The sequence below is a fragment of the Nansenia antarctica genome (genome assembly GCF_963989245.1).
Source record: "Nansenia antarctica genome assembly, chromosome: 12".
NCBI lineage: Eukaryota > Metazoa > Chordata > Actinopteri > Argentiniformes > Microstomatidae > Nansenia > Nansenia antarctica.
This window is the reverse complement of record NC_137682.1, coordinates 27,991,118-28,006,117: the sequence shown is the minus strand read 5'-3', so window position 1 is coordinate 28,006,117 and position 15,000 is coordinate 27,991,118. Positions and strand designations below refer to the sequence as shown.

General features: G+C 46.8%; 2 protein-coding genes across 3 annotated transcripts in view; one reads left to right on the top strand and one right to left on the bottom strand.

Moving 5' to 3' along the window:
• Positions 1–15,000, bottom strand: part of LOC308168318 (mitochondrial intermediate peptidase-like) — a 50,201-nt gene extending 35,201 nt beyond the window's left edge. For both annotated transcript variants that reach the window (XM_080542866.1, XM_080542867.1), the window contains exons 1-10: positions 14,746–15,000; positions 13,545–13,718; positions 12,227–12,315; positions 12,054–12,140; positions 11,758–11,821; positions 11,459–11,641; positions 10,363–10,519; positions 9,832–9,880; positions 9,440–9,500; positions 590–642 (exon numbers count right to left, since the gene is read on the bottom strand). In XM_080542866.1, coding sequence (XP_080398992.1) covers positions 590–642; positions 9,440–9,500; positions 9,832–9,880; positions 10,363–10,519; positions 11,459–11,641; positions 11,758–11,821; positions 12,054–12,140; positions 12,227–12,315; positions 13,545–13,718; positions 14,746–14,937 — 1,109 coding nt within the window. In that variant the 5' untranslated portion in view covers positions 14,938–15,000. The remainder of the gene's footprint in view (positions 1–589; positions 643–9,439; positions 9,501–9,831; positions 9,881–10,362; positions 10,520–11,458; positions 11,642–11,757; positions 11,822–12,053; positions 12,141–12,226; positions 12,316–13,544; positions 13,719–14,745) is intronic.
• On the top strand, positions 5,345–7,371 carry LOC308168497 (pre-mRNA-processing factor 40 homolog A-like; the record flags this gene model as incomplete). Its single annotated transcript, XM_080543097.1, has 2 exons — positions 5,345–6,413; positions 7,337–7,371. The coding sequence occupies 2 exons, from the start codon at positions 5,345–5,347 to the stop codon at positions 7,369–7,371; spliced, it is 1,104 nt and encodes a 367-aa protein (XP_080399223.1).

The following is a 15,000-nucleotide window of genomic DNA, read 5'->3' as shown; positions in this document are numbered from 1 at the left end:
GAATATACTATACATGTTGAAATGTATAGTGTCCCTAGATACAGGCCTAATACAAGACTTGTGAAAGCCTTTGCTGAGAGACTAAAATGGGATGGAGTTCTGTATTGGGGAACAAACAGAATCAGTAGGCCTAGCTGTATTCAGTTTCACATCTGTCTAACGCATTCAAGTAGGCCCAACTTTCTCTTTCCATAGCATGACAACAGTATTTCAGGTTACATATTCTAACCATTGTTTTGGGCACGCTTCATCACATACGTGACAGAGATTTTTTAGACCAGGATAATTTGTTGACAGACATACATAGGACAAAGTGGGCAGGGTGAATGGGTGACAGTGCCACTGAGCAATGGAGGATCGTCAGGTTGTATTGTCTAGCATCAGAAAAGATAAAAGTACACATTTACAGCTCCCATACTTCTCTTATAACATCAATTCAAACATTTGATACCTGAGGAGGAACAAGTTAACAATAACAGTATGTGTTACACTGAAATATGGGGTTGTTACCTAGCCAAGTTAGAGAGATACAAATCAAGCAGGAGTATCTAACTGACCAACAACAGCCATATCCTTTTCAAATACTCACCTTTCTGCACGTAAGACAGCACTGAAGTATGGATGATCCCATGGCATTAACTCCTGCAGAAGAAAACCCTGATATAATTTGTGACAATGATATATAATATACAGTGGCAAGAAAAAGTAAGTGAATCCTTTGGAATTACATTTATGTATACATTTTAGGGATGGGACAGAATAATAGATTATTCTAATAATCATTCCCAAGGGTCAAAGTCGGTTTTTAATAACACTAATGTCGGTTCTGTAGCACTATTTGATTTGTTGTTGTTTTTGTATTAATCATGGACAGAAAACCAATATACACAATACACAAGCATAATATTAATATCATTCAATTAATGTCATTCAACTTGTGTAAGTGTTTACAGTTGGGCTACTAGGTTGGGCTACTACTTGTTTTTAACTTAGGCTAGCCTTGTGAGGGCTACGTTGCTAGTGTAGGAATATGCGTGTTTTGTTGGTCTCTTTGTAAAAATGGCAGTGTTTACATCTCCTGGCTCTATAGTAGATCGCATGCTGAAAGTGCATTCAGCTCGTCTTCAACTGGAGGCGCAAGAAGGAGAGAGAGAGTGAGAGAGTTTCACTTGAAGCTGAAGAGATTGGAGGCAGACATGGCTATTAAGAGAAGAGATTGGAGGCAGACATGGCTATTAAGAGAAGAGATTGGAGGCAGACATGGCTATTAAGAGAAGAGATTGGAGGCAGACACGGCTATTAAGAGGCGTCAAACGTCAAGTTTCAGAAAGTTTTTCAGAGAGTCTGAGTCTGGACAGCTATACAAAATGCGCACAGCGCTCTAATGCGAGCGCAGGGTATTAGCTCTAATGCGAGCGCAGGGTATTAGCTCTAATGCGAGCGCAGGGTATTAGCGCATGCCTTTTTTCTGTTCTGCATTATTATGTTAATTCCCCTTGTTGTGAAGGCCCACAGTTTAGAGCCAGTTTAGTTTCCCCAAACCAGCCCTATTTTGCCCCTGTTATTTCCTTTATTATTTTCTATACTATTCCTGTACGTTTATGAAGGTGTATGTATTGTTATTGTAATGTTTATGTATATGTTTAATGACGTGGTATATCCGGGGTGTGTCCGTGACCCGGATGCTAGGTTCGGTGGTGTATATATAGGAACGGAAGTGCTCTGTGCGTCAGTGTGATGAGAATCCGAGTGATGAGAGCAACGAGAGTGAGAATAAGCAAAGAGAACACGAACTCGATCTAAGATGGCGGAGTCAGTAACACGCACACCGTGCTGAAGCTGACGACCCGTTTAGTGATTATCGAGTTTACAACTGTGATAGCCCGTTTAGCTGTGTCCCCGTTAGCCAGCCTTGCCAGCAGCCGGCTGCGAACGTTGGACCAAGCGAGACGCCAAACTGGACAGAACCGTCGCCTCCACGAGCGGACTGCGACCGAACGCTGACTCCATCGGAGCTTACCGTGAACCACCCGGACCTGAGCCCTTCACACCTCGGCGTGGACTACGAAGAAGGCCCTTTCCCTTCTAGTTGCTACGTCACCCCCCCCCCCCTTTGTCTGCTACCTTCCTCGACGCACATGTGAGCTCCACCCAGGCCTCAACGAGCTCATTCTCAGTCCGGGACTTTAAGCCTTTTCCAGGCCAGGTACTGTGAGTGAGTGAGTGTGTGTGTGGCCGGCGGGGAGGGAGTATATTTTGGGAGGTATATATATATATCATTTGTATAATAAATGTGTTTGTTCATCTTTGCTCCATTACCGTGTGTTTAGTTGTTTGTATGCTAAGGCTAATGCTAATTCCAATGCTAATGCTAATGCTAATTCCAATGCTAATGCTAACGATGGTAATGCTAGTCTAAAGGTTTGCTGGCGCCCCCTACCTCTATCCTCCTACACTGCCTATTTAGCTCAGAGTTAGTTAGATAACCAGCCCTTCCTAAATTCTACAGTCCTTTTAGCTACTCCCTGGTTACAATTGGTCCTTCGAGCCGGATAGGTTGTGTAGTGATAGCATGGCTGAGCGCAGCCAACCAGACAAGACAGTTACCCCCCCTTCTCCGCCCCCTGAGCCAGAGCCACGACCACAGAGAGTCCCGCGGTTGCCTCCGAGGTTACAGGAGTATGAGCTTGAGCTCGAAAGCTCACTGAGTGGTAGTGAGGAGCACACTCCACGGGATACAGTGGTCGGAGAGGCCGAGGTGTCCGCCGGCGCGCGGGTGGCTAGCACCGAGACAGCCCTCAAAGAGCACCAGCCTGAGGATGAGATGGCAGAACAGCAGGGTTTTGCCGTAGAAACGGAAGAGCAGGAAGGAGAGGCCCGGTCCGACAGCGCCTGCGGGCGGAAGAGGGAGGGCCTCAGCCTTAACGATCTGCCTCCCAGTACGGCGCGCTCGAGACCTAGCTCCTGCCGTTCAGTGGCTTCCTCCCGGTCCAGGGTTTCCGTGGGCAGTTCTGCCTCTGGGGCGGATAGCCTGCACTCCAGAGGGAGTAGTGCCGCGCTGTCAGAATGTATGCGCCAACAGGCCGAGATGGCGTTAGAGCGGGAACGCCTCCAGTTCGAGCGTGAACGCTTCCAGATGGAGGGGGCGGAACGCGCGGCGGCGAGGCAGCGCCAGGAGGCGCTAGAACGTGAACGCCTCCAGATGAACGGAGCGGAACGTGCGGCGGAGAGACAGCACCAGGAGGCGTTAGAGAGGGAACGCATCCAGATGGAGGGGGCGGAACGCACGGCGGAGAGGCAGATGGCGAGAGAGCAACTGCACGCGGAGACGATAGCGGAAATGATGCAGACCATGCGCGACGTGTGCATCAGCAGAGCTCCGTCGGCCCGTAGCTCCAGAGCATCATCCGCACGGCCCTCTCGAGTGCCGTCTCCTGAACCCCCCGCCGATGGCTCCATGACCCCCGCCATGACTGTCCAACTACAGGCCCAGCTGACCACCTGGAAAGAAGAGGACCAGGGACCCGACCGCTACGCGGCCCAGAGGGAGCCAGCGTCGCTGCCCGGGAGGGGAGCCATTCCCCAAGAGCGTAGCACACCCCTAGGTCCTCCAGTGAACCAAGAGGCATGCAGGCCGGACACCCAGACCGTCACTCCAGCCCCGATCATCCACTACAGGATGTTTCCCCAGGTGGAGGGACCCAAGTTCCCCTTCTTCAAGGACGAGGACAGGAGCCAGTATGTGGAACTACGCATCTGCCTAGACACGCTCTTGGACGACTCCTGCTCAGAGTCCTACAAATATGCGATTCTCCTTCAGCATGTGAGGAACCCCCGAGCCCACAACATGGTTCTGGCCCATGCCTCCGCACCGACACCTTACACCAGAGCGCTCGCCGACTTGGATGCCCGCTACGGTCGTCCCTGGAACCACGCCCTTGCTGAACTGCAAGCCCTCGAACAGCAGGCCCCCATCAAGGATGACCGGGCGCTGGATGACTTCGCGCTCCGCGTGCACACCTTGGTTGGAATGCTGAAGACGCAGGGCCCAGCTGGCGCCAGCGAGATCAACAGCACCTCCAACGTAGAGCGGCTGCTCCGCAAGATCCCACGCTTCCGGCAGGAGAGGTTCCGGCGACAGCAGCGCGTTCGTAACCCCGGGAAGTTGGGTCTGAGCATGGCTGCCTTCGCGGAGTTCCTACTGGAGGAAGTGCATGACACCAACGTAGACGCCATGGGTTACGCTGAGCCGAAGAAGGAGAGGGAGAAGGGAGACCGCTGGGACGGGCCGAGCTCGAACAGAGGACGCCCAGTAGGAGTGCTGCACACGGAGGAGGAGCCTCGGAGAGAGAGGAAAGCCCGACCTGAGGGAAAGGATTCCTCTCAACCCCCTCAAAAGGGACGGAGAGGTCCACCGCCATGTCCGTACTGCACCAGCGAGCACTGGTTCAATGAGTGCAGTGACTTCAACAACCTGAGTACCGAGGCCAAGCAGAGGTGGCTCGAGGAGAACAAGAGGTGCTGGAACTGTGGGCGCGACCATCTGGCTAAGAACTGCACCTTGAGGAGAAAGTGCAACCGCTGTGAGGAGGTCCACCTCAACATCCTACACGAGGTCTCCCTCGCCAGGTCCACGGAGGGCACCAGAAGCCCTAGGTCCGGTAGCGCACCGGAAGAGGCAACACCTGTCTACTACCTAGACCCAGCCCGGAGCAGCGGCTCCAAGGTCCTACTGAAGGTGGTGAAGGTCCGACTTCACCACAACAACGCTGTGTACGACACGTACGCCGTTCTAGACGACGGGTCGGAACGGACCATCCTTCTCCAGGGGGCAGTGCGCCAGTTGGGGCTCCAAGGGACTGCGGAGAAGCTGACTCTGCGCACGATACGTCGCGACCTTAAAGAGGTCACCGGGGCGAGAATCAACTTCTCTATCTCCCCGGCGGGGCGGCCGTCGGACAGATATCGGCTTCGGAATGTCTTCACCGCAGACCAGCTAGCGCTCTCCCGCTACGACTACCCCCTGGAGAGATTACGCGCAAGATATTCCCACCTACGGCGAGTAGACCTACATCCGATAGAAGGAGCGGAGCCAACCCTTCTCATCGGCTCGGACAACGCTGAACTGATCGTGTCGCTCCGTCCTCCGCTGAGAGGACCACGAGGCTGCCCGATGGCTGTTAAGACTGCGCTTGGGTGGGCCCTCCAAGGCGCTACCGAGTGGAGAGATAGAGACGGGAGAGCTACGTCATCCCTCCATGTCCGAACCGAAGAAGCAAACCAACCAACCAGATCGCACGTTATTGCGGAGTGGCCAAGTCTGGACGCTCACTGTTCAGTCAACATGACAGGACCGCCTGGAGTGGAATCTATTGCTGCCAGTGCACCTGGAACAGTTAGTACCACAAATGGTTCACCACAGGATGACCAACCAAAGAAGAAGTCTCTGTGGACAGAGCATAAGTCTCTGGATGGGAAGACCTACTTCTACAACACAGAGACTAAACAGTCCTCATGGGAGAAACCAGACGACCTGAAATCTCCTGCTGAGCAAATGTTGTCTAAGTGCCCGTGGAAGGAGTACAAGTCTGACACGGGAAAGCCTTACTACTACAACTCCCAGACTAAGGAGTCCCGGTGGACCAAGCCCAAAGAGCTGGAAGATCTTGAAGCGATGATCAAAGCGGAGGAGAATGGGACGGTAGAAGCTGCAGCTCCTGGCACCGCCCCCGTCCCCACTCTTCAGGTTGATCCTGCTGCTACCATGGCGACCATGATGGACATGGAGGCCATGGCGGCAACAGCTGTTGCCGAGGAACACCTGCAGGTGGCCATGCACCCTCACGTGGCCGAGGTCAGCGTTGACGCACCCGTCAACTCCGTCGAGTACACGTCAGCCATGGAAGTCTCAGCCAGTATTGTAGACGCCTCCAAGGAGGAAAGGCCGGAGTTGGCGAAGAAAACGTACAAGTGGAACCCAAAAGAGGAGGCCAAGCAGGCCTTCAAAGAGCTTCTGAAGGAGAAGGGTGTTTCATCCAACGCGTCATGGGAGCAAGCCATGAGAATGATCATCAACGACCCACGCTACAGCGCCCTGCCCAAGCTGAGTGAGAAGAAGCAAGCGTTTAAGGCCTACAAGGCTAAGAAGGAGAAGGAACAAGCCAAGCAGCTCAGGAAGAGGAACTGGGAGGCGCTGAAGAACATTCTGGACAACATGGCCAACGTCACCTACCGCACCACCTGGTCCGAGGCCCAGCAGTACCTGCTGGACAACCCCACCTTCGCTGAGTACGAGGAGCTGCAGAACATGGACAAGGAAGACGCTCTGATCTGCTTCGAGGAGCACATCCGCGCCCTGGAGAAGGAGGAGAAGCAGAAGACTCTGCTGAGGGAGAGAGACAACTTGTCCGAAGGTGCCGTGGTACTGGTGATCGACCAGTCCCTTCCACGCGCCGCCTGGCAGACAGGCAGAGTGACCAAGGTCCTGCCGGGTCCGGATGGAAGGGTGCGGACGGCCATCGTGGACGTTGGTGGTCGCACTTACACCCGACCTGTGGCACGCCTGATTGAGCTCCCTCAAATTACTAAGGACACTATCACCTCCTACCTCACGCTGCTAGAGCAGCCTAGCCAGTGTGCCTTCCCTAGTTAACTGAAACCGAGGGTTTCATGGGGCGGCTGTTGTGAAGGCCCACAGTTTAGAGCCAGTTTAGTTTCCCCAAACCAGCCCTATTTTGCCCCTGTTATTTCCTTTATTATTTTCTATACTATTCCTGTACGTTTATGAAGGTGTATGTATTGTTATTGTAATGTTTATGTATATGTTTAATGACGTGGTATATCCGGGGTGTGTCCGTGACCCGGATGCTAGGTTCGGTGGTGTATATATAGGAACGGAAGTGCTCTGTGCGTCAGTGTGATGAGAATCCGAGTGATGAGAGCAACGAGAGTGAGAATAAGCAAAGAGAACACGAACTCGATCTAAGATGGCGGAGTCAGTAACACGCACACCGTGCTGAAGCTGACGACCCGTTTAGTGATTATCGAGTTTACAACTGTGATAGCCCGTTTAGCTGTGTCCCCGTTAGCCAGCCTTGCCAGCAGCCGGCTGCGAACGTTGGACCAAGCGAGACGCCAAACTGGACAGAACCGTCGCCTCCACGAGCGGACTGCGACCGAACGCTGACTCCATCGGAGCTTACCGTGAACCACCCGGACCTGAGCCCTTCACACCTCGGCGTGGACTACGAAGAAGGCCCTTTCCCTTCTAGTTGCTACGTCACCCCCCCCCCCTTTGTCTGCTACCTTCCTCGACGCACATGTGAGCTCCACCCAGGCCTCAACGAGCTCATTCTCAGTCCGGGACTTTAAGCCTTTTCCAGGCCAGGTACTGTGAGTGAGTGAGTGTGGTGTGGCCGGCGGGGAGGGAGTATATTTTGGGAGGTATATATATATATCATTTGTATAATAAATGTGTTTGTTCATCTTTGCTCCATTACCGTGTGTTTAGTTGTTTGTATGCTAAGGCTAATGCTAATTCCAATGCTAATGCTAATGCTAATTCCAATGCTAATGCTAACGATGGTAATGCTAGTCTAAAGGTTTGCTGGCGCCCCCTACCTCTATCCTCCTACACTGCCTATTTAGCTCAGAGTTAGTTAGATAACCAGCCCTTCCTAAATTCTACAGTCCTTTTAGCTACTCCCTGGTTACACCCCTAATTTAAGTATTGAGAAGGAGAAATTCACGAGGATTAATACCAGAATCAATTATATTTTTCACTGTGAAAGTTTTTTTTTTTTGCTGTTTAAGATATTATGTGATTTCTTTCAATGATCCATTGGTGCCTTTGTGAATGTCGGCACACATCGAAAAATGTATTACTCGTTCATAGCACCCACCGATTATTCGAATATTATATTTTTTGTTATGCACATCCCTAATACATTTGTCTTCAAATATGGTCTGATCTTCATGTAAGTTACAATGAACAAACACAATCTGTTTTAACTAATAACACACACATTATTGTATTGTTCTTGTCCATATTGAGTACATCATTCAAACATTCACAGTGTAGGTTGGACAAAGTATGTGAACCCCTGGCTAATGACTTGGAGTCCAATCAATGAAAGGAGTTTGGAGGTGTGGGTTAGAGATACTCTGACTTGTAAAAAACACTCAAACATTTGGAGTTTGTTATTCACAAGAAGCATCTGCTGATGTGATCCATGCCTCGCAAAAAATAGATCTCAGAAGACCTACGGTACACTTGTTGACTTGCATGAAGCTGGAAAGGGTTACGAAGTAATCTGAAAGAGTTCAAATATTCATCAGTCCACGGTTAGATAAATTGTCTATAAATGGAGACGATTTGGTACTGTGGCTACTCTCCCTAGAAGTGGGTGCCCAGCCAAGATGACTACAAAGGCAAACACATAATGCTCAATGAGGTGAAAAAGAACCCTAGAGTAACAGCTAAAGGCTTGAAGGAATCATTGGAACTGGCTACCATAGGTAAAACATTGAACAGGCAGACTTCCTTCCTGGTTTTGAGAAGAGTAGACGTGCTCTTCCTCGCTCCCCTCTCCGCGCTGCTTTCTTTTTTTCCTTAATTCTCTAGCTTTTACTATATTTATTTTTGCTCTCCGCTATTTTTACTGTGGCTACTATCTATCAGAGAGTAGATTTATTGGAATATAGCCTACAAAAGAGACCCGCCTGGAAACCTGCTATTCTAATGGTCCTCCGCCCACGCAAGCCTTTCTATAGGATCAATATTATATTAATGATATTAAACCCATTAGATCCAAATGCATCTCTGGTAAGCAAAAAGCTCCCTGGAGAACTGCCCCATCCGTAAAAATAAATTAAAAAAGAGAATGTCAGAAAAGAGAATATACCTCTACTGTATGTGTTTCTTTAAAGTATTGTATTGTTTTGTCAATGTCCGTTTTAATAATGATAAGTTATGAGATCATGTTTACAGCGACAGACGCGTAGACCGCTGGGTTCCGTGGGGTTTCACAGATTTGTGGATATTCCTACTTTGGCTCCGTTAAACTCCGGCATTGTCATGAGGGGGTTGAGTTTATACCATAGCCTTTCCTTTGCAACGGTGTGAGCTGTTCTGAACGAGTAGCACGGATAGTAGGCTACCTTTCACTCCGACTCAAGAGCAGTAGCTAACATCAGTACGGTACTACGGCCCGGTACGGCCCAGTTGGCAGTGGAGAAAGCAAAACAAAGCGGGAGCACGGGTTCCGGTACGGGACGGTAGTGGAGAAGCGCCAGGGTTCACATACTTTTTCTTGCCACTGTAATATAATCACATCCAAGCTACAATTAATCTTTTCCACTTAGCTAAACGTAGCTACTTCTCCAATTGTGCTCATATAATGGTAAAATATTAGAAAGAAGACCAAAGGGCAATATTTACAGCATTAAGAGGATTAAGTTTCGTCTTCATGTCTCTCATCATCTGAAAGTCTTTTGGTGTTCTGTAAGAAAAGAGATATGGAGACACAGCTTATGTGACTGCTGACTTACCTACGGTAATTCAAATACAACTAAATATGTGTATTATGACATTATGCACATTCATATTTTGCATGCATTATTATAACTTTTGAAAACGCATACACCTTCAACTCATATGGCTTATGACTAAGTGATCCACTATCCTAGTACAAGGTTAGGCTTTATTGTCATCTTGTGGTTGAAAAGATTAATGACAGGATTTCAAGATATCCCATTCAACCACAGTGGTTCCATCTGACCTCAGATGAGCAAATCATATCTGTTTAGACGTTGTTATTTGACTTTATGTACCTGTCAGACAGTTTGTCTGTCAATAACTGGAGGAAATTCATCACATACTCTGTAAACACAGGGAGAGGAGGCCATGTCACTGCAGTCACACACATACTGGCCTTATCAGTCTGAACATCAACACAGCATCACTACAATAGTTTTGACTGAGTAACAAATATCACACATTTAAGTGTGCCTGGGCCTACTCCTAGACTAGATTCATTGTTTTCAATAGAAAATCTCCATTGGAGATGGATTTCATTCTAGGATTAGGCTCAATCTGCATCCAAGGCCCAGTTGTTCAAAACTGTTAATCTGGATCAGAATGATCCTGATTCTTTTTTTTTGCTATCCTGGATCAGATCGAGCTGGCTGATTTCCCCCTATACGACTCAGAATCAGCCAGCTCGATCTGATCCTGGATAGCAAAAAAAAGAATCAGGATGATTCTCATCCAGATTCAACGTTTTTGACCTATTTAAAGACAGTTCACCTTAACTGTGAGCGTTCTAAAATGTTCTATTGCTGGTTGTCATGGGAACACATTACCTGGTGTTTTGGCCATCGTTCCCTGTAAAGCTCTGTGAGCATAAGACTCATAGCCCAACAGTTTGGCCAATTTGTTTCTGCATTTCAAGAGCTCCTGTAGGCACTCCATTAGATCTGCATTTGGGTAGAGGAAGATCTTATAGGCAATCTCCCGAACCTGAAAATAATGATGATGATAACACCAATATACATTTCTGTGTTACTACTGCATTCATATGTTCATATTTTGTTCCTGTGCTACTATTGTGTTCTTTTGTGTTATCGACGAGAAGAGCTTCCGGGTAAGAATTTCAGTACTGAAATTGCAATATGATGTATCCCAATACATGACAATAAACACTTGAATTTGTGTTTGATTAAGCTACACACTGCATTGGGCACTAAAACAAAAACAAAACATCATAAAACGTAATAATTTAAATAGGGTAGACACAGGATGACTATTTCCCAGCTGGCAGCACATAAAGGAGCACATAAAGAGCACTAAGGAAATATCTAAAAAGCAATTCCGCCAGCCAGTCAGACTCTGCAAATGCAGAATATATGACGTTGGCGCCTCCTGGTGGCAAAATAAAAGTAGTTTTCAGTCCTTGTGTGATGTCTGACACTTGTTGCTCATGGGGGGACGCAAATATGAACCAAATGTCCTGACTATCAAATATGTACCAAATGTCCTGACTATAAAATATGTACCAAATGTCCTGACTATCAAATATGTACCAAATGTCCTGACTATCAAATATGTACCAAATGTCCTGACTATCAAATATGTACCAGATGTCCTGACTATCAAATATGTACCAAATGTCCTGACTATCAAATATGTACCAAATGTCCTGACTATCGCTCAAACAGTACAGACATAGGCTTGTTTAAAGTTTGGAATTTCAGTTGTTTATTATAGCGCCCCCCTTGGGCCAATCAGTGTAATTTTGTAAATGCAGGATCTCTAAGGCAAGGAGCATCATTCACCCGAGTTTCCTTTAAATTGTCCCAGTGGTGTCTGAGAGAATGCATGTGACATACAAACAGATGAAGACAGGTCCACAGCCCCCCCCCCCCCCCCCCCAATTTTGTTGTTAAATAAATCACATACCAGGTCTTCAGGGGAATCAGCATGTAGATCCCCAATCTCAATGAAACTGCCCTCCTTTGCGAAATGACGGTGTAAGTGCTCAGGAATAGCTGACTTGGCAATTCTGTTTGGTAGGTGAGAGCCAACCAGAAAGTCATTGCTTAGGTCTAAGAGCTTGACATGAAGGGCAACAGCCTCATCTCTCTGCCAAGGAAAGAAGGGACAGATAAGAACAAACACATTTTTTATTTTACATGAAATGAAATGAAATGAAATGAAATGAAAAAAACATGACAGCAGGGTTAAGAGGTTTATCTGACCAGTTTTTCATCCAGATGAATTCCACTGATCTCAAAGTCAAACATGAACAACTCAGCCACTCTTCTACAAAGAGAGAACAGAAAATAGACCGTCAAATTCAAATTACTATGTGCCCACAAAATCTTCATCTCTTGCCCTGCCCATTTACAAAATCACTACACATTCATGCTTGGCAGTGATGCATGCATGCAGGCAGTGTTGTGTGGGTCAGGTTCAGATCGCATTACAACGTCGCATTACGACGATTAAACTGACTAAAAGGACTAGACTGAATAAAAGGGTTACTGAAGCATACCTTGTATCTGGGTCCAACTTAGCCAAAACATCCTGGTTGTCTAATACGTTCTTTAAACTCTTACAAAGGTCAACATTGGTGTTAAGCCTGTAAAAAAAACAAATACATAATTTGCACCTGTCACATGCCACTCAACAACATTTCTTACACTGTCTTAGCTGAATGGGCCTTACTTTTCCACAACAGTACCAATCTTTACACAAGTCTTCTCTGCTGCCTCGCGGAAGGATGGGTCTGGATGTGCCACTTTCACAAAGTCTGCCTGAGGAGAGAACAATGGTAGAATTAGAAGTATCATTTACTGTTGGGACCCTCTCCTGTTGTGTTTAGTTGTTTTAACCGACTGGGTTTGAAACAAAGACCTCTTGCATGGAGGCCACAGACGTAAACTGTTATACCAGGAGCACATCCTGGTAGTGGTAAAAGGTCTACAGTGCATTCGGAAAGTATTCAGACCCCTTCACTTATTTTTTTGTGTGTTTTTTTTGTTGTGTTATAGTCTCAATTTGAAATGGTTTAAATTAAAATAATTTGCCATCAATCCAACCAATACCCCAGAATGACAAAGCGGTCAGTACATTTATTAACATTTAAATACAGAAATACCTCATGTACATAAGTATTCATGTACCCTTTCCTATGACATAAAATGAGCTAAAATCACAAAATGTCATCAACAAATCACTCAATAAGTTGAACTGAGTCCATCTTAATGCAAGGTTAATAGTTAATGCAATTGGAATTAATATATTTGTTTTTATAGGGTCTCTGATTTGCATAGGAATTAATTACACTGTGTGGATCAGGTTGTCATTACAAACTGAGCAAATGGAGAGGAACAAAGCTGCTCAGAAATACTCAGTGGTGTAGTCTACGTGATACACAGGACTACGCCGTATACCCACTAGGAAAGGCCAAGGATTTCCGTATTACCCACTTAAAAATGTGTGAGGATACGTAACAGCGTTTTATGACAGAACTTTCACCCTTTCATTCATAAAATTCACCCCGTCTGTGTTACGAAGCACTTGACTTTTGGACCAGTGGGACCTTATAACATGTAATGTTAGATAGGCTATATAACGTTAGACAGGGAGCGCAGATGTATTTTTATACCGTTCCGAAATGAACGATATGAGGCTGGGAGGGGAAAATCACAGTATACCCACTAGAAAAAACTAGACTACACCACTGGAAATACTACCCTGAGGCCTTATAAAGTTATATATACAAAGTTGAAAATGTGTTTTCGCTTTGTCATTCTGGGATATTGTGTGTGGACTGATGGCAAATTCCTTTCATTTTATCCATTGTATAATTTGAAGTCTACAACACAACATAATATGGAAAAAAAGGGGTCTGAATACTTTCCGAATGCACTGTATAAAGACGCAGGGCTACCTCATCACGTGAGCATGATTCCCAAATCACCACCACTACAGTTAACAATCACATTGGTTAAGGATTTGTGCATCTTCAACTTGATCTTACCAGGTCTGCCACTTTGCACAAGCCATCTGAGAGTTTGTCGAAAGACGCAATAGTGACAGCTCCAGGGGGACTGCTGCAGGTTTCATCCACCATCTGCTCTGTGCCCTTCAGTACTCTGGTAGTGGCCACCTCGAAGCCAGCAGGGGAACTCAGCTCTGGAACTCCAAACAACCCCTGAGCCAGGGGGAAAAACAACAACATGAGAGATTCTTACTGGATGAATGAATGAATTAATTAATTAATTAATTAATCGTTTAATGACCACACGACCTAGGTCGGTGGAATTTGTTTTCGCTACAGGTGGAAAGCTCAATACAGCAGTGTCCAAAACATGTATGTATAATATGTGTATACACACATTGCACATAACTATCACATGGACACGTACACACATAACCACAAGACAAGACACAATATTTACAATGCCTAAAGTGCAGTACATCTGGCAGGGTTAGTGCAGTGAGTCAGGTGTTGAGAGTCCTTATGGCAGAGGGGAACAAAACTGTTTTTGAAACGGGATGTTTTGGTGTCCAGGGGTCGGCAGCGCCGTCCAGAGGGCCACAGTGTGAACATGGCTAATCCAGACTCACGAGCACCGCGTTTGCTCTTCAGAGGACATCATTAATGAATGGTACTACTTTCTCTACCGCGTCACGACTCAGGGCTAGTGTTGTTGTTGTTTTGGTTGCAGACTTCAGAAGAGCCAGAACAGCATTATTAGGTAGCTGAACAACTAGCGCCTGCCAGGCGTAGTCCTAGTATACTGTACTTCAAAATGGTTTAGCATGGGGGGTCAGGTTCAGTACTAGATTTGGGCCGAGGTCCAATAGTGTCCTACCTACAAAAGGTTTTGTACATATAATAATTTTGTTCATATAATAATGTTATACACATAATAATTGTGTGCCTATTTATAATAGTTCCTGCAATTTCCTGTAAATGTCTTTATCAATTAGTAATCCACAGTATGATTATGTATTTGTGTATGTTGTTTTTTAAATAATAAAATGCTGAGACAATACTATGACATTATAAGACATCTTCATATTTCCAAGACATCTCAAGACATCTTAAGACCCATGCCTATAGACACGTCCTTAGACGTGTCTCAAGACGTCTTGACAAATGTGTCTTAAGACGTCTCGAGACAAGGTGATGGCTGGGTATGTGCCAGCTACAGGAGACAGACAGCATGACGTACCACGTTGTGTCCCACCTCAGAGCCTCCTCTAGACTCTTCTCTTCTGCGAGGCTGAGCGTTGAAGGCAGCCCCGACAGGGGACCAGGAGGTGACATGTCTCCAGGTCGATGTCCATGTCCCTCTGGGCTTTAGTCTCCATGTCGATGTCCCTCTGGGCTTTACAATGTTCAGTAGCTGTCTGCAAGCCGACATGGTTTGTTTAGCTGTGCAGCTGAGCTGTCTGTGGCTGTAGCCTGCTGGTGTGGGTCGACCAGG